Source organism: Dermacentor albipictus, chromosome 2, assembly GCF_038994185.2.
Source record: "Dermacentor albipictus isolate Rhodes 1998 colony chromosome 2, USDA_Dalb.pri_finalv2, whole genome shotgun sequence".
NCBI lineage: Eukaryota > Metazoa > Arthropoda > Arachnida > Ixodida > Ixodidae > Dermacentor > Dermacentor albipictus.
Genome location: NC_091822.1, coordinates 123,849,911 through 123,875,091, shown reverse-complemented (window position 1 = coordinate 123,875,091; position 25,181 = coordinate 123,849,911). Strand labels below are relative to the sequence as shown.

Below are 25,181 nucleotides of genomic sequence, written 5' to 3'. Positions count from 1 at the left end.
GTGAAATGAGGTACTGGCGACGTATTCTCAGACCAGCTCATCCGGTTTTGCTCAACCGGCCCATGTGCATGCACTGAAAGTGACATCGCCGAAAGCGATCGTCCGAGGAATGGTTGATTGTTCCGGATATCACTTGCACGGTGCTCCGTGACGTGACACCATGTTGAGTCGATGCGATGCAAATATATACAAAAATATATGGTCCGATATACGCTCCACCCGTCGACTGGCGAAGATTCGCCGGCAAAGCGATTATTGGCGCGAGTTCAAGGCTGAACGCGGGAGCCACCGACAGCACCTGCTGCCGTTGGCATGTGTGGCTGTTGTTCTTCGGTGGACTTGACATACGGCGGTCGGTTAACACTGGGCGCTGAAGATGGCGACCTCCTGTCGGTTGCGCTTTGCAGCCAGATTCGTGGGACGTAGAAGTTCGTTTGGAGCGTTCGTAAGATATGTGAGTGGTGGACCCCAGAGTTCCCTGCAAACGGAAGAGGCCCTGAGAGATCACAACACAAATTTTGGGTATGAAAAGGTTTCGGAGTACGAGAAGGCTGAGAAAGGTAAGACAAGTCAGAGCTTGACACGGATGTTTTCCATCTGAAATCTTCATATTGGGTGCGCAGTTCGTGAAGTTTTCAGCCGAGTGGCGGAAAAGTACGATTTGATGAACGATGCCATGAGTGCGGGAATTCATCGCCTTTGGAAGGACAGGTTGATCTCGGTCCTAGGTCCGTTGCCGGGAATGCAGCTCATCGATGTTGCTGGAGGAACCGGTAGGTCGCTTGTAAAAACTTCCTGCTATACATCCAAGGTGCTGTCGCGCAATGCCTTTAGGGTGTGCTTTCGAATAGATGTAGCTTGAGGTACATGGGTCAAATATATCTTGCAGAATTTTCAGCCGTCCTGCCAGGTGTTTTGATTGTGACTTTAAAAACCTACGGAACCCTGTGATTGGTAAAACTTTGTTTTTTTTTTTGGATAAGGTTCGCCACTGCCCTTCTGACACAACGAACCCTTGTCAAGATGTTAATATTTAGTTTTAAACGAATTTTTCGTGCTTTCAGCATTATCTTAAACATGTAGCAGAAAAGACAGATTAAGTATCAGAATTTTTCAGTGTGCTTTGCGCCCACTAATGTAGATTCCAAGCTTGAACTTTTCGTAAAATTCATTGCTGTAAAAAACAAGAGAACCCGTTACATGATGACACACTGGCTTAACAGCAAACGTGAAGATGACCTTGTTCGGTTCCTTTTATTTTTTTTATCTAACCAACTTTTTGCATACCAATAAACTTTGGAACACAGGGCTAATTAGATGTGTCTTGAGATGTATGTGCTATATTTGTGTCATTATTTCCACTGGAGCACTACATGGACCCGGGCTGGCCCAAAAGCCAGAGTCTGGCCCGCGCCGTGCTCTGGGCAGCTAAGCAATTGTTGACTTGTGCCAGGCTGAGGCCTAGTAGCTTTGGTCTGGGGTCGGGCCCGAACATGCTATTTACAACTCCATAAAGCTGAAGACTAAAAACTGCAGCCCTATGCAAATTTTTGGTCAGTGGTGTCAGTCTGTTTATGGGAAAGCCTATGCAGGCAGGCCTCGACACGGGAGTGATATGCTGCTCAGATTAGTGTACATTAGCAGCACTGTTCAGACACTGGAACAACAGTGCCAGCAATCACCAGTGCCCACTAAACGCCTCACTTTTCAATGCAATTAGCATTCTTTGCCGACTTCAGGTACTCATTATCTATCTGCTGACTTGAGCCACTACACATGTCCTCAAGGTCATGGTAGTTCCATCGTTGTCACACAGTCGTAATCATCCCATTCTAGTCATGTCGTTCTCGTAATGCTGTCGTACCACTGCCGCAATTTCAGAAATGCCGTCAAATTGTCGTCACACCTTCAGAAGATCTTCAATTTGGCCTATTTGGTGTTTATTGCATATCATATTGACCACTAATAAAGATGGGGACAGCAAAAAAGAACACAACACGACGACACAGGTACCGCTAATGTTGTTTTGTGTTCTCTTCTCCTGTCACCGTCTTTAGTAGCAGTCAGTATAATATGTCGTCATACCCTCATCGTCGTACTGCTTTTGCGGTTCCATCGACATTCCATTATAATCATGTTGCCATCATTGAATTGTAATTATGTCATGGTTGTCATGCCATCATGGTCATTGCATCATCAACATACGGTCATCGTCACGCATTTGTTCTACGTACCACGATCGTGATATCATCGTGGTCATTCCATTGTCATCATTCCAGCTTCGTCATCTGATTCTCATCATACTTTCGTCATCCCGCCATTTTCGTCATACATTTGTCATCACACCATCATCGTCATGCATTTGGCATCATTCCCTTGTCACCAGGCCACTGTCATCACGCTGTTGTCGCATGGTCGCCACCATTTCAGAAATGTCATCCAATTGTTCTCATGCCGTCGTTGTCATACTGCCTTTATCATTCCATCAACATAATTTCTCTTTCGTTCTGTTATAATTGTGCTGTCTTCAATCAATTGTGATTATGCGACAGTCGTCATGGCCGTGGTTATTTATTGTCATCACAGTCATCCCATCGTTGTCATGTCGTCATCCTCACAATGGCTTTGAAGTTAATGCTAATTTCAACAATAATCTTAAGATGGGTTCTGCCGGAATTCTTTCATCTTGACTACACTAAAAAAGAACTCTGGTCAACATTGTTCCCAGGTTACTATGACCTCGAATTCCTAGAGTTGATCATGCTTGAGCATGAGATGGGCGACCTGACGTTAGATGGAGGTACGGCTGTGAGTTTGACAGCAGCCCTGCCTCTTAACAAGGGGAAGCGCATTGGAAGTGGGGGGGGGGGGGAGGAGTGGTGGTGAAAGGCAAATTCAAGGGTTGCTAGACATCACAGAGTCCAAATCAAAATGATGAAGAGTTAGAAAGATATTTGCATTTCAATCGTGCTACAAAGAGTGGAAACTTTATTGGTGCGAGACTTGCTGCAGAAAAATTTGCAAGCTATTCTTCTTGTTGCAATCACAAGAGGAATCAGCGAGAGGAAGTTCAGTACAGCAGGTTGCATTTTTCAAGAGCAGAAGGCGTGCCTAGAGGCAGAGTCGTCTGGAATATTTTGTTGCTACACAAAAATATGTAGATTTTCGACAGGGGTCATTGATGTGCCCCTTTACACTGCCTGTGTGTGGTCATTTTAATGGAAAAACAGAAATTAAACAAATTGTCTACAAGTTCTTAGATAACCTAAATAAAGGAGTGGCACATAAATTATGGAAGGTTCATTCACATTTCTTTTTTTTTGCTAAGCATAGTGCAACTTGCTACTGGTTTCCTTTGTATTTCTACATTATTTTTTCAATTGTGTTTAATATTCTGCTGTAGCTTATCTCAAAATTAGTCTAACCAACTAAATTTAGACTTTCAAGTGTCCATTGTTCTTAGATAAATACCTTAAGCTATGCAGATGCTGCAAAATCTCTCAACATTTGTTAGGGGGATGTAAAAAAGAAGATGCAGAAAATTTTATTTTGTCACCAAACTTTTTTTTTTCAATGCTATTTTCACACATTAAGTGGCTCAATGCTTCTATTCATTGCATTGTATATGTTTTTTCTAGCACTAGGTGGGTTCCTTGTGAAATTACACGAATAAATGAGTAGATCATATTCCATTCTGATGGGGGAAAGAAGAACCCGTTGCCTACATTGTAGATGCACTGTACTGAAAAATTTGCATATATTGCGAAACAGGGATGCCTGAATTGTCGACTGAAAAGCTGACACTATTATAATGTAGCCGAATAAAGCAATAAAAATGGCATGTTCCGTGTGAAATTATGCTTGCACATGAGGGTTAACCATGCTGATCACCAGTTTATGTTCAGTGAAGAAAGCTTCTAGTGGCCATGTATTATGGTATTCCTGAAAGGCAATAGACCAGCGTATTTAAATTTACATTCGCACTAACTTTATTGCCTCGAGTTACTTTGCTGTACATCTCAATCATTATATGAGATTTAAAAGTGAGATGAGATGGCTGGCGGGGTGTACGGGAGCATATTCACCTTTGCCTTTGTTATAGCATATTACTGCACAACTATTTAGAAAATGTAGCACAGCCGTTCAGTCACACCTTAAATAAAGCATGAGCATGGTGATCACAGATGTACTTTTCTACATCTTGCTCCCTAAGTGCAAGCAGGCATTGTGCAACTCCTGTTGGGTGCTGCCTGCCTGATCCCTCCCTGTTTTCCTAACTGTCCGTTGTATATGTGTGTTTTCATACCAGATATTCGAATAATAATATGTGCATGTTCGGCTAGCAATGAAGTGATATGAAATATTTATGTATCTCGCAGTTAAAGTAGCTAGCAAGAGCAGCAAGCAGGGCAGAAAGCTGCTTTGATGCAGCTTGAAGACCGGCCAGCACCTGTTCATCACAAGACAGTGTGAATAACTGAGAACTTGACCTAGCTTCTTGTAGGCTCAAGGGCTAATCGCTTGAACAGAACTGAGCAGGGCTTGGGTGTGCCAACGCAGGGTACTTTTGGGCTCAGGCCGGGTCCGGGCCAAAAAAACAGGCCCATGAAGTGCTCTAATTTGCACTAGTGCTTCTGATTTTTAGACATCGTCTTGGCATATATAATTGTATACACCCAGAGCTTCAAACAGATATTTGAGTTCAGTTACTTGAGCCCTCATACTTTTGTCAGTAGGCTGTGTTATTTGTGGCTCATGGCACATGTCAAGTTCACATCATGAAACACTTGCTGCTTGTGCTGCAGGAGACATTTCAACAAGATTCATTCAAGCTGTGAGATATCAAGAGCTCCAAGCTAATGATAACACAGATGCGGATCTCGCTGATGGCTCATCAAGCCAGCGTGCACATGCTTACGTTGTGGACATCAACAGAGAAATGCTGGAAGCTGGCAAACGACGGAATGATCTTCTTTATCCTGGTTGGTTCTCTTCATTTGGCCATTCTGCTGATATTGTAAATCCTTTTAGTTCAGCACAACCTTACTAATGCAGAAATTAGCTTAAAAGACAAAAGCAAACAAGCTTTTGCTGCCTGAGTGAGCCATTTGGCACAAGCTCGATATCACGAAGTTTAGTTGCCGCGCAAATATGTCCAAGGCCGCCATTTTAGAACAGTTTGTGCCGTTAAATTATAGGGTTTTACATTATTTGGTTTACGACATACATCATCACAGTGCATCTGCAGAAAAATTTGGAAGTTGCAAGTTACAGTGCAATCTGCTCAGTACGGTAGTTCATAAAGGGCTGTCTATGACATCTGTACGGTCTAGCTGTATTAGACATCATTGATGGTTATCTGTAGCCCGTTCTTCTGAAGCTGCAGTTCTTTTTACAAAGGGTCACAGACACCAAGTGATAAAGGAAAGTTGGGTAGAAACATTGGTTTTTGTGTTCTTAAATGGTCAAATTTGGTGGTTCCTCAAGGTATATGGATCTAGGTGGAAATGATATTGTATGTTCGACTGGGTACTGTGGTCATGCATGTCAAATGGCACTGCAGGGAGTTGTGGGCTTTTTATGTATATATGTAGATTTCAAAGATTGGCAAACAGACTTATGATCTGTGCCCTCAAACAAGCCCATGTCGCTTGCTTGTTCATGGCATCAACGCAGAAGTAGTAAGTAACGCCGGTGGCAACACCTTGCAGACGTGTCTTTGATCCAACTCTACAGGGCTTTTATTGCCATTAGTGATAGTTTTCAACATATCTGTTGGGATAACTGTTTAGACACCAAGGTAACCTTCTTACACACTCATATTATCTTCTCCACAAACAGGAGCTCTGCTAGGCAAGAGCATTTACAATTTGCTGTGGTTGGGGACACGTCTGAAGTTACTGCTCCTATAGCACTTCTTACCAGTGCATGCCCATTTCAGCATCACCACTGACGTCATAAAAAGCCGCTCTAAGTACTGTCTAGACTAATTTGGGATTAGATGTAAAACTGTCTTGCTGATTTAATCTTGTTTCTGTGTTCTTATGTAAACCTGTCACATATGACAGGAGGTAGAGACAGAGAGAGAGATAGAGATAAATTCGAGACAATAACTTCCCTGAAAATGCCGAGCTACCTTTTAAAGGACACAGAGGTACTGATGGAATGAAATAGAGTTTTAGCCAATTATTTACAGCCCACTTTGCTAAAATATCCTAACAATTTTTGCACAGCCGCCCAACAGGAATGCTAGTGCCCATGTGTGCTTCACTCATGCCTGCAGTGGAAAGCAGAACATTACTGTCGCTTCACTGCAGAGGCAATTGAGCAAAGCATGACTGTGCCTGCTTCTTGGGTGTTTTACAGCTGAGATTACTGCGTGTTGCTCAAATTTCCACAAGGCACACTTATCAAAATCTGAAATCAATCTGCCACATTGCATGGGGGTGTGAGACAAAACCCAGAAGTCTAGATAATTAGATAATTACTTAGGTAAACCAGTAACCCCCCATAAGGTGCAATGGGAGGTACAGCTCGCCAGCTCGAACCCAGAGGTGTGAATGGTGCTTCTAGACCAAATCTGGCGGGCAGCTGAGGCTCGTGGAGCCCAGGCTCTGGGGTCCAACCCATAGGATCTCCAAGACTATCTTACTGCTTCAATCAATGTTTTCATCATCATCATCAATGCAGTTATTTGCAGTGTCTCGGCTCATGAAGTGTGAGCGGAGCATTTCATATGTGATGCTCAGCCAAAACTGTCTAATAGCTTCTTTTCATCCCCAGCTTGCTCAATGCATCAATGATGGTTTTGATATTTGGTCTACTGGTCTTTTGTTGTTTGTGATGAAACAGAACACTGGTAATACACATGTGAAACACTTTTTTTTTTCAGTTGCTGTTTATTTATACTTGGGCAAATGCCAAGCTTGCCATGCCATAGAAGTGGCTGTGTGACAAGCTGTACTTCTTGTCTCTGTAGATATATCTTGGAGTCAAGGGGATGCTGAGCAGCTGCCATTTGGTGATGGCCACTTTGATGCGTACACTATCGCGTTTGGTATTCGTAACGTCACTCATATTGACAAGGTAAGCTCCTGATGCTTTCAAAGTTTGCTTGCAGTGTCCCACTATGAGATAACATTAACTTAAGTTAAATTATGACGACTACCAGGGAGATTTCGTTTGACATGTTTACAACTGCAGAACATCGTGGGTGCTTCTGCTGTATGTTTCATTGAAACGATTTGAGAGTGGGCGTCTCCGGCAAGTCCTTTTGTGAGTTAGGGCAACGATGGCAATTTTTTTTTTATTGTGCCAAGAAAGGGCCTACTTTATGTTTTTATGGATCTGATTCCATGTGGAAGATCATTCAGCTTACATAAAAACACAGCAGTAATTTCACACGAACAAAATTCGGTCCATCGAAACTGGAACTGGATTGGGCAGGCAAGAGTATTATGAGCACATTTCTGTCGAGGGGGGGGGGATGCAGAGCATGATTTTCCATTTTCATTGGGTGCATGAGAGCGCCTCATCACTTGGTGAAAGCAAGAGGGTGATAAGGGGCTGGAGGAAATATTGGAGGGGGGGGGGGGCAGCCACCGATAGTTCTTGTCCCCCTTTAGAACCAGATCTGTGTAAGCTGGATATCCATTTCTTGTGATATCACTGCAGACATAAGGGCATGCGCACGCTGGGAACAAGAGTGTTGGCGGCATTAAAATGTTTGTTCAGCTACGACTTGCTGTTGAATTCCTTACCTTCCATGACGTCCTTTTGCAGAAAAAGCTAAACAGAATGTTTGCTAGGTTACGTTGCTGTTCTGACGTGCCACATGTTGGGTTCCTCTTCAGCCTCTTTGTTGCTTCTGCAGTTGATAGTCTACTAGAGGAACGTTCATCAAGAAGAGTGGTGGGGTTGTGTACACAGTGTTGGCATCGTCATGAAATCTGTGTATTAGTGTTCTGCAGTTTACCCCCTTCAAGCTTTCCTCATGTGTGTATGCATTTGTGCAGCATACACTGCTTTCCTTAAGACAGCACCTGCAGTTTCGTGTTAACTCGAATGCGCGGGCTCAACACACTGAGACTTTCTGCGCTTTGTGCTTACATTTGTGCAGTGAGCATCCGTCACTTCTGCACTGCCGAGGATGTAAACAGGTGCTATTATCTGCAACACCATTCAATAAATATAGCGTGAAAAGCTCTGTACTTTTTTTTATTGCACAGCGTTGTACTTTGTGCAATATCTGAACGCATGTTTGAGGGCAGCTTCGCCTTTTAACAGGGTGCTTTCATGAACCAGACTCTAGATTCTTTAGCTCTGGAGTCTGGTCCTAAAATTTTGCACTTAAGAGTATGGATTACTAGCCAGCCAGCCCAAACCAATGTATTGCCAGAAACAGCAGTGCAGATGACGAACGTCTGCTACCGCAACAATGAGTGAACGAGAAGGCGATATCTGTTAGCCATGATGATATGAAGCCAACAGTGAATGAGGCCAAGATAACATGAGGTAAATTACTTTCTTTTTAATTGTAATGTAGAACAAATAAAGTAAAGGGAAATGAAAGTGAATGAAAAATAGCCACTCGCCTCAGATGGGATCCAAATCTATGTGTTCGTTCAAGTATGTAATGCTCATACAAATTGAGCAACCGTGGCAGTGTTTTCCATCCGAATTTATTGGGTATTAAATTGGCACTAGATTGTACAGTTTTATTTCCCTTTACTTTATCAACCCTACATTTAAATTTTAAAAAAAGTCATTTTATTCCATGCTTTTCTTGGTTTAATTGCGTGTTGGCTTCATATGATGATGATTGCCATTGTAAGCATGTGAAACAGGTTCTGTTTTTTCTAAACGTTCACTTGGAGCAGTAAGCTGCAAACTTGAAAAAAGATTTTCACTGTAAACTTTTGAGTCTGCTGTGTGTCAGTGGTTGCTGCTGTGAATGAATCACAGCCACTGTCGCTGTGCCGTGGCATTCTGCTGATGAGCTCGAATTTGTGGGTTCGATTCCCATCCACTAAGGCTTTATTCTAATGAGGACTTGGTGCAAAAACACTTGTGTACCCGTTAGGTACATGCCAAAGAGTTCTGGGTTCACAAAATAATCTGAGGTCAACAGTGTTAATTGGGTATGGTGGTGTTTCGGCACTCGAGTAATCTATAGTGCCCCCATTACAGTGTTTTTTCATAGACCTCGAGTTGTCTTTGGACATTAAACCTCATGATTTGACTTGATTTTTAAACCGAAGCTTCCTTTGGCTCTTTTCCCGACTTTGCGTGGATAACTGCCTGGCTGCAAATGGCTGGGCTTATCCCATAGACAGTGTAATCACAGGTGGTGACTTGGTGGGCTGATCGGGGTACCAGTGCCTGATACGTGTCCTCGCAAACGTTTTAACATGGCTTTTATTGCAGGTCGATCCTGGGGTCAGTGCCTCATAGCGTTAAGCATTAGAGCTAGCCGATACGCATCTCCTGCAGCATACCTCGACAGGTCTATTGGGAAGCTGTGGCTTGATTTTGACAATTATTCTCCAATAGTTTCTGCTGAATCTTGTTACTTTTTAGTTTACTGACAGGATTTATACCTTTGCAGGTGCTTGATGTTTTGTTCATATGGTTTTGAACAGGAAAAAAATGTGTGCTGCATTTTTTTTTAAGTATGTGTTTTAGACTCCAAGCTGGTATCTAATAAACCTGAGTTTTTTCACCTTGTGCAGGTGCTCAGCGAAGCATATCGTGTACTAAAGCCTGGAGGAAGATTTCTTTGTTTAGAGTTCAGCCGGGTAGAAAATCCACTGCTGCGTAGGTAAGTTAGATCTCATGTTTTTGGTTCCAAGATGATGCGCTAATGCAGTCTTCTTTCTTGCATTTAAGTTCTTATGTAGGGCTAAAAAGATGTGGACTTGCATAAGAAAGATAACATGGCACTTTCTAGCATCTGTTTTTGTCTCTTTAGTGCTACTTAAAGGAACACTAAAGGCAAAAAGCTAAAGTGATATATTAGTCCTCGAGAATCTCTAAGGCACCAATGTTATCGCGAACAAAGCCTTAGTTATTGAGAAATTGAGGTAAATGCAGGACATCATTAGAGACTCCCCCTGGGCATTCAAGTACTTGCCCGATGACAAAAGCATTCCTCAGTTAAATTCTGTCACTAGTACTCAACGACTTGTTGCACAAAACATCCTTGTTTTTTATTATGAGATGAAATAAAATGCTGCTTGTCCAGTTCTATTTCACTTTTGGGAAAAAGAACTCATTGAAATAACCCTGACAGCGACGCGGGCGGTCAAAAAGTTTCGTTTTCGCTCGCCTCCACGCTGCCACGCTTTCACGTCTCAAAGGTTATCACGTAGTGCTGCGCTGGTTTTGCTGGCTCGTAAAACTCCCACAAACTGCAAGTATCAGAGAATTCAACTTCCATGTGGTGTCGCGGATGCCTGAACGGCCTACGCCATTTGACCAAAGAGTAGCTGTAGTGGCGAATCCGCCACTCTGTCTTGGCTCGGTGCCGCCTTCTGTCGGGCGCCACTTTACTCACCAATGGCAACAAAGGGGGGGTGATGGCGTATGCAATGTCATCACTGCCCCACTTGGCAGCGGGAGATTTGAATTGCGATAAAAGTATTTGAACTCTTCAGATTAAATTATCTCGTAAACTAAGTTTTCTTGGCACGGAACAAGCACTTAGAGGCTTCTGGAATGGTATTTAAGCAGTCCACATCGATTTAGTATTTGCCTTTAGTGTCCCTTTAAGAACCCAGTATGACAACAATCACGCCAAATGACTGCCTTGCCTCTAAGGCCTTGTTTCTCTATCTGCTACATGTATACATTGTGTACTTTGGCTCTTCGTTTGTACCTCTTATATTTTTGGGGGGATTTCAAAGCGATGCAAAATTAAGAAAAAAATAAATTAGAAAATTAACTAAGGAGAAATCAGATTTTCTTTAGCAAATGCTTCAGAATTTCAGCCTTTTCCAGTTTTATTTCTAGGTAGTGAAAAACAGGTAAAAAATAGCGAGCATGCATTGTTTCCAGAATATAATATGTAGGGTCCTTTGTTCGGGGGTTTTATATTCTTTGAAATTCGAGGGATGAAAATTTGGTGTTGTTTTTGAAGAGGAAAACGAGAGAAATTAAGGGTTTTGCTCTAGAGAAATTGGGCATTACTTTTTTTTTTTTCTGACAATCCAAAGTACGAGAAGCTTTCATTAACTTTAACAAACAACACAAGCAATAGTCGCTCTTTGGATACAAACATTCAACTTAAACAAGTGAAATCACTCGCAGGGATATGTAATGACGAAGAAATATGCTCTCAAATCATGTGACGAACTCATATCTGCAAATCCTCGTTGTCGGTCATTATTAGTACATTTAAAAGAAACCACATTAACAAGAACCATACATAAAAACGGGTTTGGCGATCCCTTTTTTGCTTTGTTCTCTGCACTTTCTTAACAAAGGAACAAGTACAAATATAGTAGTGCACACAGGCATACTTTGCAGGAAGCTTGATGCTTTTCCTTATCTTTGAAGCCCTTGTTGATGTATACAGTGAAAGTTCGTTAATTTGAACTTCAATAATTCGAATTTATGGATAATTCGAACTGTGCGATTTGGTCCGGCCAAGCTCCCCAGAAATCTATGTATAAAAAAGCCTGTTAATTCGAACGCGAGAAGGTTCTGCCACGGATAAGTCGAACTACGTGCCCTCACAGTGTTCCTGCATCTCCACAAGACCCATCGCACATCTGCATAAATGCTAATACATGCATATTTGCATGTAACTAGACAGGGTAGTAAAGGGAAAATGAGACATCCACCAATTGTAGCAATTGCTACAATGGAAACTCATACGGGTTCCTCGATAGAAAAGCCTCGCAGTTGAAGAACCAGGATGGCTCTTTCTTCAACTGCGAAACTTTTCTTTCGAGGAACCTGTATGGGTTTCTTTTGTAGCAATCCCCCTTTTGCGATGCATTGTGGTGCCATCGTGCAGTGGCCACGGGGAACAACTTGGCAGGCACCGCTGCACGCCGCGACAGCCACCCCACGCGAGACAAGACCAAAATAATGTGTACGAGCCATTGTATTTTGTCATTGTCAGCTAGCCATGGAGCCCACTGGTGAGTGCGTTGTACCCGGAGGTTTCTTCAGCATGTTGAATGGCTAGAAGAGCAGCTTTGGCAACGCTTTACGAGCCCCTCCTTGACCTGAAATCACGGCACCTGTGGCGTAAAGTGGATAAGTAATAAAACAGTATGAGTGCGCACAAAAACACATGACTTGAATAGGGCATGAGGTGGTGTTCTTAAGGCAGATATCACGTTTCACCACTGCATGTCTTGCTTTATGGTGTGCCATGGTGCTAGGCATACATACATACACAGGGAGTGGGTAGGCCAACAGAATGTCAATTAGCATGCATTATTTACCCAACATAAAGTGGGTAAATAAAGTATGGGTAAATGACCTGTGTACATCTACAAGAATACCAGAAATTGGTCGGAATTCTCAGAATCGGTGATACCTCCTGTTTGTGGGGCACTTGTTTTCCTCTTAGAACGCGCTGCGGCACGAACATAGCAGTCGAACGCATCCTTTTCTTTTTTTTGAACTGGTCTGTGTGTACTAACAGCGTCGGTATGAAGTCTGGATGTCTGGGTGACAGCGAAGGCACCCCTGAAATGTGTCAGTTACACAATAAGATGTCCCGCTCGACTCCAGAAGACGCCGCACGGGAAAGTGATCCTTAGTAAATACCGTGCTACATCACGATTCGCTAAACAAACATAAGCCTTCTGCAAGTAAATATTACTCAGTGCCGACAAGAATAACGAAACGACAACTAGCAACAATTGCTAACTAGAACCTTCAGCTACGTCCACAGTGCATGCTGTTTCCCACGTCAGCCCGGCAGTGCAGGCGCGCCTGGCTCCGACAGATAACTGCGCCGATGTCACGAGAGTTCGCAGAGCGCTTATAAAACAGCAAGTCTGCATGGTGTGAAGCTGCAAAATGACAGCGTTCTAGCGGCGGCTGAACAGAGACGATAGCAAAAAAAACACACACACACTTTGCGTTTCACTCAGCCGGCTCGCGCGAGCTCAGAGATTATTTGTATGTCAGTAACGACAAAAACACAGAGGTGAACTACAAGTGCTTGCCACACAGTCAAAATACTGCTGATGGCTGCCATGGATGCCCTTGCACATCTTGCCGCTTCACAGTCCTAATCCAGGCTTCACGGCGCTGCCAATAGTGTTTTACCGACGGAAATCGGAAAAACCGCACTGTTCTGCTGGTATAGTCACGCGAGGTGCAGCCGTAGGTGACATACCGCATTGGCATTGCGACACATTTCGATGGCAATAATGTTCGAAAGGCGTTCCGTGTGCGTAGCAGAGAGAATGGCGAGACTGACAAGTAAGTGAAGGAACTTTATTGGAGGCTCGGCGAAGGCGTGAACTAGTCGCGCACCCGGCTAGTCCCACGTCGGAACCGGCAGGTCTAGCCCACTGTCCCGGTTTTGGTTGGACTTGCTTGTCTATAGCGGGGTTAAGCAGAAGCGAGTCCCACTCCTCGTTGCTGAGCTTGGGGTATCTCGACCCGCACTACCAGAGCGTGCATGCTAGACTGGAGACCTGCCTGCAGAATGAGCAGGCGTCGTCGCTATATACATTGGGGTAAACTTCATGTAGAACGGCCAAACATGGATATGTGCCGGTCTGTCACAGTCTAAGAGGAATGGCTCGTGCCTTATTCAAATGACAAGTGCAGCGCCTGCCACGGTGCGACTGCCACGGTGCGACTGCCAAATTGCTTCGGTCCTCAGCCGCTAGAACGCTGCGCATACGCAGTTTGGTGTCGCAAAAGGCGCATTGCTATGATTGGGTGGATGTCTCATTTTCCCATTAATTACTTCTCTCCACCTTGAGGGTTTCCGCAGAACTATTACGTCAAGCTCTTGCCTTTGCTTCTAGTTGTTGACAAATTTGACTTCGCCCTGCCATCTGCTAACTGTTTGGTTAGCTCAGATGGTAGAGCAGCTGCCCCGGTAAGACGGTGGTCTCAGGTTCGAGTCCCGAACCAGGACAAATTTTTCTTCAACTGCGAAGCTTTTCTCTCGAGGAACCCATATGGGTTTCTTTTGTAGCAATTGCTACGATTGGGTGGATGTTTCATGACTGAAATACTGTTGCTAATCTTAAAGACAGGCTGGAAGGAGCTCCAATAACTTTACATTAAATCAAACATGAAACAAAAATGCTATAGCCTCTTCTTTATCCGCAACTAGCTTGCACAGTCCACTAAGTAAGGCTGCACATGATTCATGGGCAAATTTGAATGCTCAGCTTAACACCTGATAAATTTGTTAATGCAGTGGTCATTATTCTCGTATACAGTACATACTTCACTCACCTGGTTAAACCAAGATTGAACAGGTAAAAGGCGTTAATTGCGACCTGCTTACCATAAGCAAGAAAAGAGCAAAACGGCACTTTTAAAAGGGTGTAGAACCAAGTGAGTATGTAAATATGTTGCAGAGTTAGAGAATAGAGAGTTGAAAGCAAACAGTTGGTTGGTCTGTCAGGCCCCAGGTTACATTGAAGCGGCATAGCTCCTGTCCATTTTCAAACATTAGATAACAAATCATTTGAGCTGATTTGCAAGCAGTAAGAATCTAAGAATATAAACAGTAAGGGCAGACTCCTATCAGTTGGGTCGGCACACTCCTTGTAACCTTTCTCCATGCATTGATGCCTTGGTTTGAGCGTTACATTAAAAAACTGAAGTTTGGCCTTGCTTCTCCTCACTCAGAAACAATCTATTGCCACGAAAGAAGTGCAAATTGAATTCTGAAAGGGTAGCCTACCAGCCCAAATTTATTTAGTACTATTTCTTATGTCTCATCAACAGACTTAAACTGACCATTACAACACATTCTTCACACGAAAGCGTGCTCTTGCAGCGTGTTGCTGTGCGATATTGGTGTAAACATTGTGTGATTGGGAAGATGTTTTAATCCCTGGAAAAATATGTCTAACAAAAATATCAGTGTTTTTGTGGTTTCTGCTTTACTTAGGGAATAAATTTGAATGATTGTGTGTCTCAATAGTGTGCTAACCATCTTATTTCGTTTCTTTTTCTTTTTAAAGCATATACGACAATTACTCCTTCCAAGTGATACCAGTCATGGGCCTATTGTTGGCGCGGGACTGGAAGTCATACCAGTACCTAGTCGAGAGCATTCGCAAGTTCCCATGTCAGGTGAGGCTTTGAATTGACTGCGTTGGTTTTTGTGAAGTGTGATTGTCCCACTGTACCATGTAAGAATAAAGGGCCCAGTCTTGCAGTTGCTGCTTAGCTTTCAAAAATGGGTCTGAGCCTATATGGCAAGCACTTCCAAGCCATGGAAGGCAGCTTACTGTTATCTTTGAAAAGAAAAGTATAGTCAGTGCATTCTACAGTGTATTCTAACTGGTTTGCGAACCGTTACAAATTTTTATTTCTCCAAACCGGAACTGAATCGCAACGAAATATGAGTGCATTGAACCTGAACCGAACCGGTATTCTTTTCTGTTCTACATCCTGACGCTGTGACAATGAAATCTCGACAGACATGGCAGGGCTATACGACGTGGAGAAGCATAAATTCAAAAAACAACCCTGCGCTGCTGTTCGGGCTTTTCTGAGTCCTTTCTTCGCACCTCGTCTTACCAGCAGGGGTCAGCACGTGGCATCACCAGGGCGAAAGCTGCCAACTGGTCTGTGGACAAGGGATAAGAGTGCCATTGTGACAAGAGCCGGGCGTGGGTTCCGCGAAGCGAGTGGGGCTCACCCACTGCATGCCACTGATTCTTCCATCAAGCTGTCATTCAGCCAGTGTGACACGAAGGGTGATCAGGGGGGAACACTAAGAGAGCCTTTCTCCTGGATCCCCATGCTGGTCAGTTGATGTGGCCTGAAGCTCTCGCTGCACTGCAGGGAGTTGGCAACACGAAGTGCAGAGAAGTAATTGGCGGAGTTCGCATTCAATTTTTCGCTGATTACACTGTTCACTTGCTTTTAGTTATTGTTATTTTGTACTGTTGTAGTTGTACAACACGCACCGTTCTTTTAAGACATGTCAAGCTACTTATGTAACTTCTAGCCTAGAGAGAGATAGAGAAATAAGGGAAAGGCAAGGAGGCTAACCAGGCTGAGCCCGGAGGCTACGCTGCACTGGGGAAGGGGAAAAGGGGATTGAAAGAGGAGAAAGTAGAAAGAAATTAACAGTTTTCACTGTTACACACGCAAGCGTTCATCGGTGAGTCAGTCACCGGCAGTCATACAGGCTGGTGCATTTCAAGAAATGTACCAGGCCTTTTGTGACCTTGCACATAGCAGATGCACGAGGCCACGGACCCAAGATCTTCTCCTCTATGAAGGGCTGGTTGTCTGAGTGCCTCAGAGCTGTTCAAAGGGCACTTCTCTCATCTTTGTATGTGGAGCAGTCATGCGGAAGATGTTTGGTCATTTCTTCGACACCACATGTGCTGCCTTTGGGACTGTCTGCCATTCCAATTAGGGATGAGTAGGCCTAGAATGACCGTCCAGCAGGTGCATCTGAAAATAAAGTTGATTTGAATTGATTGAGGAGGGAGGGTAGTGGAGGCAAGCCAAAAAGTCTGGCGGCAGTGTAGTCGTTCACCAAATACCTGCAACTTTATACCGAGGCGCAATTTTGAAAACTCTGTGTGGCTGTACCGTCATTGTAGACTAGTACAGCTGCTGCTCTATGTAAAAGTTTTTGAGCTCGGATAGGTTTAGGGTCCCTTTATGAGGCAGGGACAGTGGTATGGATTGGAGAGCGTACAGGCAGCTATATTTAAAACTGAAACCTGGGCTCGTTCAAAGCTCGGCATTCGTGACATTTCCGGTGCCTGAAGGAAAAGGAAATACATTACGAAAGAAAGAGAACAAGTCAGGAAGGACACTGGACTACAGATTGGGTAGCGCATATCACAGTGAAATTAAGAGAAAGAAATTAAGTTCTGCAGACAATGTAATGCATAGAGCAGGCAGCAAATTGTCTGCTAGAGTAACACAGTGAGGTTCCTAAATGGGGAGCAACATAGATGCAGGCATGGTGCAGAGTCAGTTGATGCAAGACCTGGAGATTGCTCAGATAGACATTTGTCCTGCAGTGAACCGGAATTAGGCTATTGACTATACTGATGACTCCTTGGCTTACATATCTGTCTGAGTGTATTTGAGCAATAACGTGATCTCTCAAGCCAGACAGCCATGGTTGGAGACTGCTTTGTTCACCCTGGAATGAACCTGATATTGCAACAACCATGTGCACGAAATTCACGCAAGTGGTTTATAGGGACATCAAAGTGAAAATGTTGAATTAACCTAGGTTGATGTAGTGTTTGTATTTAGTACCTTATTTAGTAGTTAGCTCTGTAACGTCCTTGCATCTCATGTTTTCAAATGTCTTGTCATAAGGTCCGTGCCATCTCCTTTTGGCAATATTGGGAGGCAGAGTAGAGTGTACGACCGAGTAGAGTGCATTGACAAAGGGAACGAGAGGGCATGCGTGCACAAGGGACACATGCCAGTGTGAGCATCAGATCTCCCACTCAACACACTGATTTGGGCAAGTTGATTCGTACTTGTAAAATAAATAGGTGGTGTCCACCGTAGAGATTAAAACTAAGATTACGGAGGAGGGGGGCGAACGGAAACTTGAAACGAAGTCACTCTACAGCCTTGGGAATGATGGGTATTACGTGGTTTTCTTTGGCATGGCTTAACTGAGAAAGCAAACTGTACCATATTTTTTTATTGCACCAGCATTTATGTTGTTACGGGGGGATGAAGGAACAAGACTACGGTCTTGGGCATGGCCTTATGCAGAAATGCTTTTTGTCAGCTGTCTTGACTCTACCTGTACATTGTCTGTGAATGCACCATATACACATTTCTTGCGTTCCCATAATATATGGGTAAAGGTGTGGTGTATTGTGGCTGGCAATGAAGCTCCGCAGCAGATGTCTCATCGCCATCTCCACCATGGCTAATGGCAACACCTCTGAATTGATGTTGTCCTCACCATCAGTTGTCCTGACGCACTCTTGGTATCCCGGGACATTCTGAGGGACCAGTGGCATCGGCGTAGAAAACTGATTGGCCATGCTTGAGTCTATGAGTACCCACAACAAACAGGATCCCACCCACCGTCATGCTAGCCAACATTGTTTTCTACTTGGAAGGCACGGTGAAGGTTTGGTTCAAAAAATCACTCAGAGCAACTAAGCAGCTAGGACCTATGTAAACAGAAGTTAGATCTCTTTGGCGAGCTCGTCGTCCATAAAATTGCTCCAAAGCCGGAACTGTCATCCCATGCCCACTCATTGACAGAGTCCTACGTCTCGTATATTCAGGATGTGCTGGCTCCATTGCCATAAAGCTGACAGTAATATGACAGAAGCTAAGATCTGACATGTGTTGAAGACAATTGCCGACAATGCTTTCAATCTGGGTGCCAACAGTATTGAAACCTAGGCTCTCAAATACTGCTGCAACGTCCCTGTGGGAAGACAAAATGGCACCGTAACATCCGTCGACATCAGACGATCTGAAGCAAATTGTTCACATGAGCTTCACCCATCCATTTCCATCCATTAAGCTGCGAATACCAACCTGGCTTCATTTCTGCTTGTGCAAACCATCATTTGCCAAGAACCCGCAAATATTGGTATTCACTCCATGCATTCTGTCACCACTCATAGACTCAGTGAGTGCCCACCTACTGTGTTCTCCTCAAGACAAGGGTTCTTTCCACGTTGTTGCAACCCAGCTGAGGGGAAAACTGCAGACAATCAGCTGCTTTGTTTTACCTCTTGCCATATTGCACGTGTCACCCATCATTGTTGCAGCACCTGGCTTTCGCCACCTAGCACGGCCACCAACCTGAGCCCTTTCGACAGCACTGCTCGCTGTTTTTCACTCCCTCTTCAGTCAAACGCCGCCAATGTTTCTGCTAGGAATGCATGGTAGAGTTGCTCATCATTGCTATGCAGACACCAATCTTGTTCACATCAAACATGTCGCCCATCGTCCTGCTTGCTGCAGCCCCGTCGCCTTTCACCTCCTGTGGCTCTTTGCCGCACCTTAGTAGTGATAAAAAAATGCAGTGCCCAGACGTGGTGCTGCATTTGCTACTATGGCACCAAATCCTCTTTTTGTGTCCATGAGGAGAAGTTCAGTTGACATTGAAGTAGTTGGCGTACCTGTCCAGGCACTCTACTGGAGCAGATGTGTGAATAATGAGTGCTGTCCTAAGTAGACATATGAACAAGGTCCTTACACCGGCAGCTGCACAGGTTCCCCATGTTGCCGCCGTCGGCTGTTCTTGGCATGCCTGCTTCCTGCGTAAACGTCGCTGGCTACCCTATGTGTGTCTTCTTCGCTGTCATTGACCAGTGCTTCCATGATGTTATCCTTGGGTTGTACTTTTTATCGAGTCATTTTATGCTCATGGACTGTGCTACTGGCATCCTTCAGCTGGTATTTCCTCTGCTCATCGACACTCTCGACACCACGCCGCCACACTTATGCTCCCTTCAGGTGGCGCGCGTATTGCCTCAGGCTGTGCGCTTAAGTTGCTTTGACTGCACAGCCACATGTTCCCGAGTGGTGTTCTGTCCCCTATTCGACGTCCTTCTGGTCCAGAGCGTTGCTGTTCCTCATATTAGCCACGTGTATGACCGATAGCAGCCCTGCAAATGGCATTGCGGTGACATCAAACGGGGGACTTGCTTTTGTTGTCTGCTAAGCTCAGGCTAGAATAGCTTCATTCTCACGTGTTTGCTCATGCTCTGACGACTGCATGCTCTATTAGCACGGCGCTCTCCAATTACTGTTTGTGTATTTTGCTAGTGTTGATTTTATAAATGCCAGTGTTAGGAGGACAACAAACATTATATACAGGGTGTTTCAGCGAACAGTTTCAAAATTTTTTATAGGTTTCCTGTGGCAGATAGCTCAATTCTAGTTTGTGAGCTGGTCTACTCGGAAGCGGCAGACACTACTTGCACAAAAGATTGAAATGCAAAATTGTCTAATTAACAAGAATTCACTAATCAACTTTTAGCTAATTATATTATGACCCATATTGTGATTTACAAATTTTAGCAGTGGTCTTCGTAAGGTGGATCCACTTGGAACAAATTCTCAGGACGGCACCAGTTTCGATACAAATTCTCGAACTTTGTGGAGAAATGCATTGGCGTTCCAGTTACTTGTGTGCCTCAGTGCATGAAACAATGTTTTGCCATAGTAGTTATGCGGAAACCCGCAAGGTGGAGAGAAGAAATGAGTGAAGGGGAAATCGGACATCCACCCGAGGAACCCGTATGGGTTTCGAGGAACCCGTATGGGTTTCCTTTGTAGCAATTGCTACGAACGGGTGGATGTCCGATTCCCCTTCACTCGAAACAATGTTTTGTTAACAAATTAACTGGAATGCAAATGCGTTTCTCTGCAATGTTCGGGAATTTATATCTTGAAACTGGTGTCATCTTGAAAATTCGTTCCAAGTGGATCCGCCTAGTGAGCTCCACGGCTAGAATTTCTAAATTGAAATATGGGCCATAATGTAATTAGCTATAAGCTTAATTAGCAAATGTTTATGAATTAGTCGATTTCGCATATCAATTTTTTTTGCAACTATTGTCCCCCACTTCAAGTAGACCAGCTCATGAACTAGAATTGTGATATCTGCCACAGGCAACTTCTAAAGATTTTTGAATGTGTTCGCTGAAACACCCTGAATATATAATGTATCTTCCATATAACCGCTCGGATATGTTTGCCCAGTGGCAGTCGCATTGTGCTGGCTAAGCTCGAGGTGCCAGCCATGGTAGCCACATTTCGATAAAAGCAAAATGCAGAAACACTCATATGTAGTTAGATATGCGTTAAGGTGGAAGGCCACATTCAAAAGTTAATTCTTTTGCACAAGGTTGATTTCTTTATTTTACATTTTATGTATGCCGAAGCATTGAGGAACATATTGCAAAAGAGGTTATCTTCCTATCATAATTAGTTTGGGAATTGCAGCGAGTTTTCCTACCAATACTCTTGCATTGTGAAATTGAAACCATGTTGTATTGGTTCTGAAAATCAGTACTATTCCATTTATATAAATATTATCCAAAATACCTTTTTTTTTTCATTTTCTGTGGTTTGTAACATTACCGGGTATTTTGGTACTTAGTTGTGCATTTGTTAGTTTATTAAAATCTATAAAAAGGGCCTCTCTCTCTCTCTCTCTCTCTCTCTCGTTTTTGACGTCTTTCACATGGTTGAAAACATTTGTTTACATTTTTCTCAAATCAAGATTTTGCTCCACCTCATGTTATGCAAACTTTGATATTTCTGAATACATATTTTTAAATGAAATTTTCCACATTCATTCCTCACATAGGGGTATGTGCAGCGAACTAGGACAAAAAGAATTGATGCAATATTTTTTATTATACAGCTAATTTCCAAATAAATTTGAACCAAAAGGGCAATCTTTTTCACTTTGCTTAGTTTTTCAGGCATTACTTCCTTAATATTTATCACGTTACATTTATCCTGGTTTAACGCATAGGTCCAACACTTAGCTACCTAAACACTAAAGCTTTACTCAGTTCAGTAGTTCATTAGTCACTTATTATTGTTGGCACGACTAGCACTTTTAGCACATTTTATGATGCACATTACCTGCCAAAAAATAATATGAACCTATTTTTTTTTGCCTTCTCATATTTTACATTTCACTCATAACTTTAGTCACTTGATGTTGCATACATAAAACCTTTACTGACAAGTGGTTTATCTCGAACCTTAGTTACACCACTGTCTATCATGTTTCGTAATCATCACGCATGCCGTTAACTATTTGCTTGCAAATAAATCTCATTACAACTTTCTAATGCAAACATTTTGTTTGTTTAGGTTAACGTCAGACTATTTCAGTTCAACACACTTTCAGACTACGGGAAACAGCTTCGAAAACCCACATTATCAGCACAATAAAATATTATGTTATAAAAAGAAAGAAAAGCAAGAAAGTGTGGCAACATATTATTGAGCCATTGTGTGTGTGCATAGCATGTGTTAATGTGCGTGTGTTTAGCACTGCAGATATTTTTCAGTCAAGTGCCCAGCAAAGCTAAGATTCTCAATGTTCTTGTTTATGAACCCCAAGGCCAAGACCACTGGCGTCAGTGGGGATGATGCTAAGGGTGTCCTTTTGATAGTGTGCAAGTGTTGGTTGAGTTGTCAGGCCTGCCTTAACGTTCTGGAAGGCCAATTTCTGGTCCGTGCCCCAATGCCACTCCCAATTTTTTCTTCAGAAGTTCACTGAGAAGTGCAGTGTGAGCGGTGAAGCCAGGGACGAAACGGCGGAAGTGGGAAGTGAAACCCAAAAAAGCTTTTACTTCGTTTGGCCATTGTAGGACGCGGAACGCTTGCTAAAGCTTGTAGCTTTGAAGGGTCGGGGCTAATGCCATGGGCACTCACATGACCCAAGTAGGCATCTTCTGAATAGTTGAAGAAACACTTTGAAGGCTCTATATGGAGCCCACCACCATCTAGATGCATTCACAGAATAAAATATATACAAAACGGTTATCTAAGCAGTGGTTGCTGCTTGTTTTGTTACACGGTAACATGAATTCTCATCGCTGGACGAATCTCGCCTGCAAAATGTGCTTGCTAGCCATGGCAGGGGCAAAAAGAGAAAGTTTTACGCTAGGCCTACTAACACACAGAGGCAAGCTGCGTCACGATGAAAGTAATCAAGTTTCATTAAAATTATCTTGCGAAAGTCAGCTTTGCAGCACAAGGCTACACAACTTTGTTTTCCCCACTCATTTTTGTCTTCCCTGCTATCACACGTTTCCAAGTGCATTTTACTGCAATGCCATTAAAGCAGTGCATGCATGAGTGCACTGCAGTGACGACCATTTCCTGAGAATGGCATCAAATGTCTCATGATATACTTAACGCTCTGGGCAGAAACAAAATTGGAATATCTGTGGCCAATGCAGCGGGTGACCGAACATGCAGCACGTGCTAGGCAGACAGAAACAGTTATTACAGCACAGACATTGTAGCTGAAGGCCAAATGCTACAGTTCATCATCAAAAACAGTCTGACAAATCATCATGCGTGCACCACGACTGTAGGACAGCAATGATGATAAACCACTGCCGTACACGCAAGGGTACACACTGATGACTAGCAGACGACACGTGGAGCAATTCACCCTAAGCGGGGTGACGATGGCAATTTTGCTCGATTTTTCAGGGAATAATGTCTTGGGACATTTCATACATACTGTTCTACAAATCTGCAGACTCACATTTCAAACACTCGAGCAGAGCACGTTGCCCAACAGCTTCAAGTTGCCTTCACTTAGCAAGTGCATGCGCAACAGTGCAATCCCCTCATTTGTGCCACATGCAAGCGAGCGCCACTCAAAGGACTCGGGGCTAATAGTTGTGACTGTCATCGACAAAAGCGCCTTTCTCCTACTTCTTAACTTCAATTTGGGCCCTCAAGTGCTTCCAGCTGGCATATTCTTAGCCAGCATGCCAACTGTCAAAGAATGTGAAATTTCTAATCTCCGTGTTGACACTGATCACCATTGCCTTGTCGAGATGGTCACCGGTCATTGATCTCAAGACGGCTGATGCATTCGAAAGCCAAGAAGAGGTGCATGAAAGTAGCCCCGCACTCATATTTATGAACACTGTCTTGTGACCTTCGGATACTTAGTGCCACTACTTCAATATGCGATACTATGTTGAAACTGACAAGGCACTGTGAGTGCGTGAAAAGAGGGTGTTGTTAGTGACGGTTTGACCAAAATTCCGAATGGACAGTACAAGCTTCATTTAGCCTGATTCGTGGTTACATCTACGCCAAAAAAAAGGGTTCAACATTCAACAATACCAAGCTTTACTGAGAGGGTAATGAAAAGTTTCATGACTTGCTATTTAACTTCAAATTAGGTTTTGTGTGAGGGTAGCTCTTTGTCATATCAGTAGTGCTGCTGCAAGCCTTATAGGATGGTATGTTTTACCAGATCATACTTATATTCTTTTTTCGTAATCCTCTATATGAACAAACCGTATTTGCACGATTCTACTGCGCACATCATGTGACGAAACCTGAGTCAATGCGTACCATGTTGAAACAATATTATGGAGCATACAAAGGTACACAGACACGCACACCGCTGAATCTTAGCGGCTAGTGGCTATTGGAGTCCGACAACACCTCCTTTTCCCTGTCTACCGACCACGGAAAGTCATCTTCAGTTCCATTTAATGCATTAGAAATGCCACACTTCCAGAGACACAGCAACCATCGTCTGCGAGAGGGCATTCCGCAAACCATAGACTGAACTTGCGATGTCTCCAACAGTCATTTTCTTCAGATGACCCAATCGATGGCAGAATGGCTAGCGACCTTGCATTCAGGTTTTTCTTTTAGTAAGAATGGCTTCATTTTTTATGTTGAGTAGGATTAGTTGCGATTAACACATATGCAAATTTATGTGCACCTTTTATTACAAAAAGTGCACGTAGAATCATGTAAATATGGCATCAAAGGAGCTCTACTGCATCTACTATTCATTTATAACTAAATTAGTCACAGTGAAATTTAGGTGCAGTTGGCTTGTAAGGGGTATTTTGGGTTAAGTGTGACGGAGGCTGTACATTTTTAGTAATCAAAAGAAAAGTGAGGCAACCTTGTCTGTGCATATAGAGTCTAATGATTTCTCTCTCTCTTTTTTTGTGTGTGTGACTGGATGCAGGAGCTGTTCAAGGAAATGATCCAGGCAGCAGGTTTCAAGGAAGTCACCTATGAAAATCTAATGAATGGAGTTGCAGCCATTCATTCGGGCTTCAAGCTTTGACGGAGGCAAGACAGATAGATGTGACAACCTTGCTTTGTTCACCGCACTCCGGTTGCATCCAAATTCCCGGATTGTTAAAAAATACTGTTCTTTGTTAGCGTGTACATAGATGCTGTATATACGCCAGGGTCCTGGTGAATTATATAAATGACTGGCGAATATATAAATGAACTTATTTATGAAAGAA

At 43.4% G+C, this 25,181-nt stretch overlaps 1 protein-coding gene across 1 annotated transcript; it reads left to right on the top strand.

Annotated features, from left to right (window-relative positions):
• The first annotated feature begins 228 nt into the window (after positions 1-228).
• Coq5 (ubiquinone biosynthesis protein COQ3, mitochondrial) lies at positions 229-25,181 on the top strand. Its single transcript, XM_065442813.2, has 7 exons — positions 229-560; positions 624-773; positions 4,806-4,982; positions 6,980-7,086; positions 9,732-9,820; positions 15,180-15,291; positions 24,893-25,181. The coding sequence occupies exons 1-7, from the start codon at positions 377-379 to the stop codon at positions 24,992-24,994; spliced, it is 921 nt and encodes a 306-aa protein (XP_065298885.1). The 5' UTR covers positions 229-376; the 3' UTR covers positions 24,995-25,181.

Bases quoted from the DNA above. Each gene is read 5' to 3' on its own strand.
- Coq5 (XM_065442813.2), top strand. From the start codon at position 377: ATGGCGACCTCCTGTCGGTTGCGCTTTGCAGCCAGATTCGTGGGACGT. The intron at 561-623 runs GTAAGACAAGTC...TTGGGTGCGCAG, and splicing joins GTACGAGAAGGCTGAGAAAG to TTCGTGAAGTTTTCAGCCGA. The intron at 4,983-6,979 runs GTTGGTTCTCTT...TTGTCTCTGTAG, and splicing joins GAATGATCTTCTTTATCCTG to ATATATCTTGGAGTCAAGGG.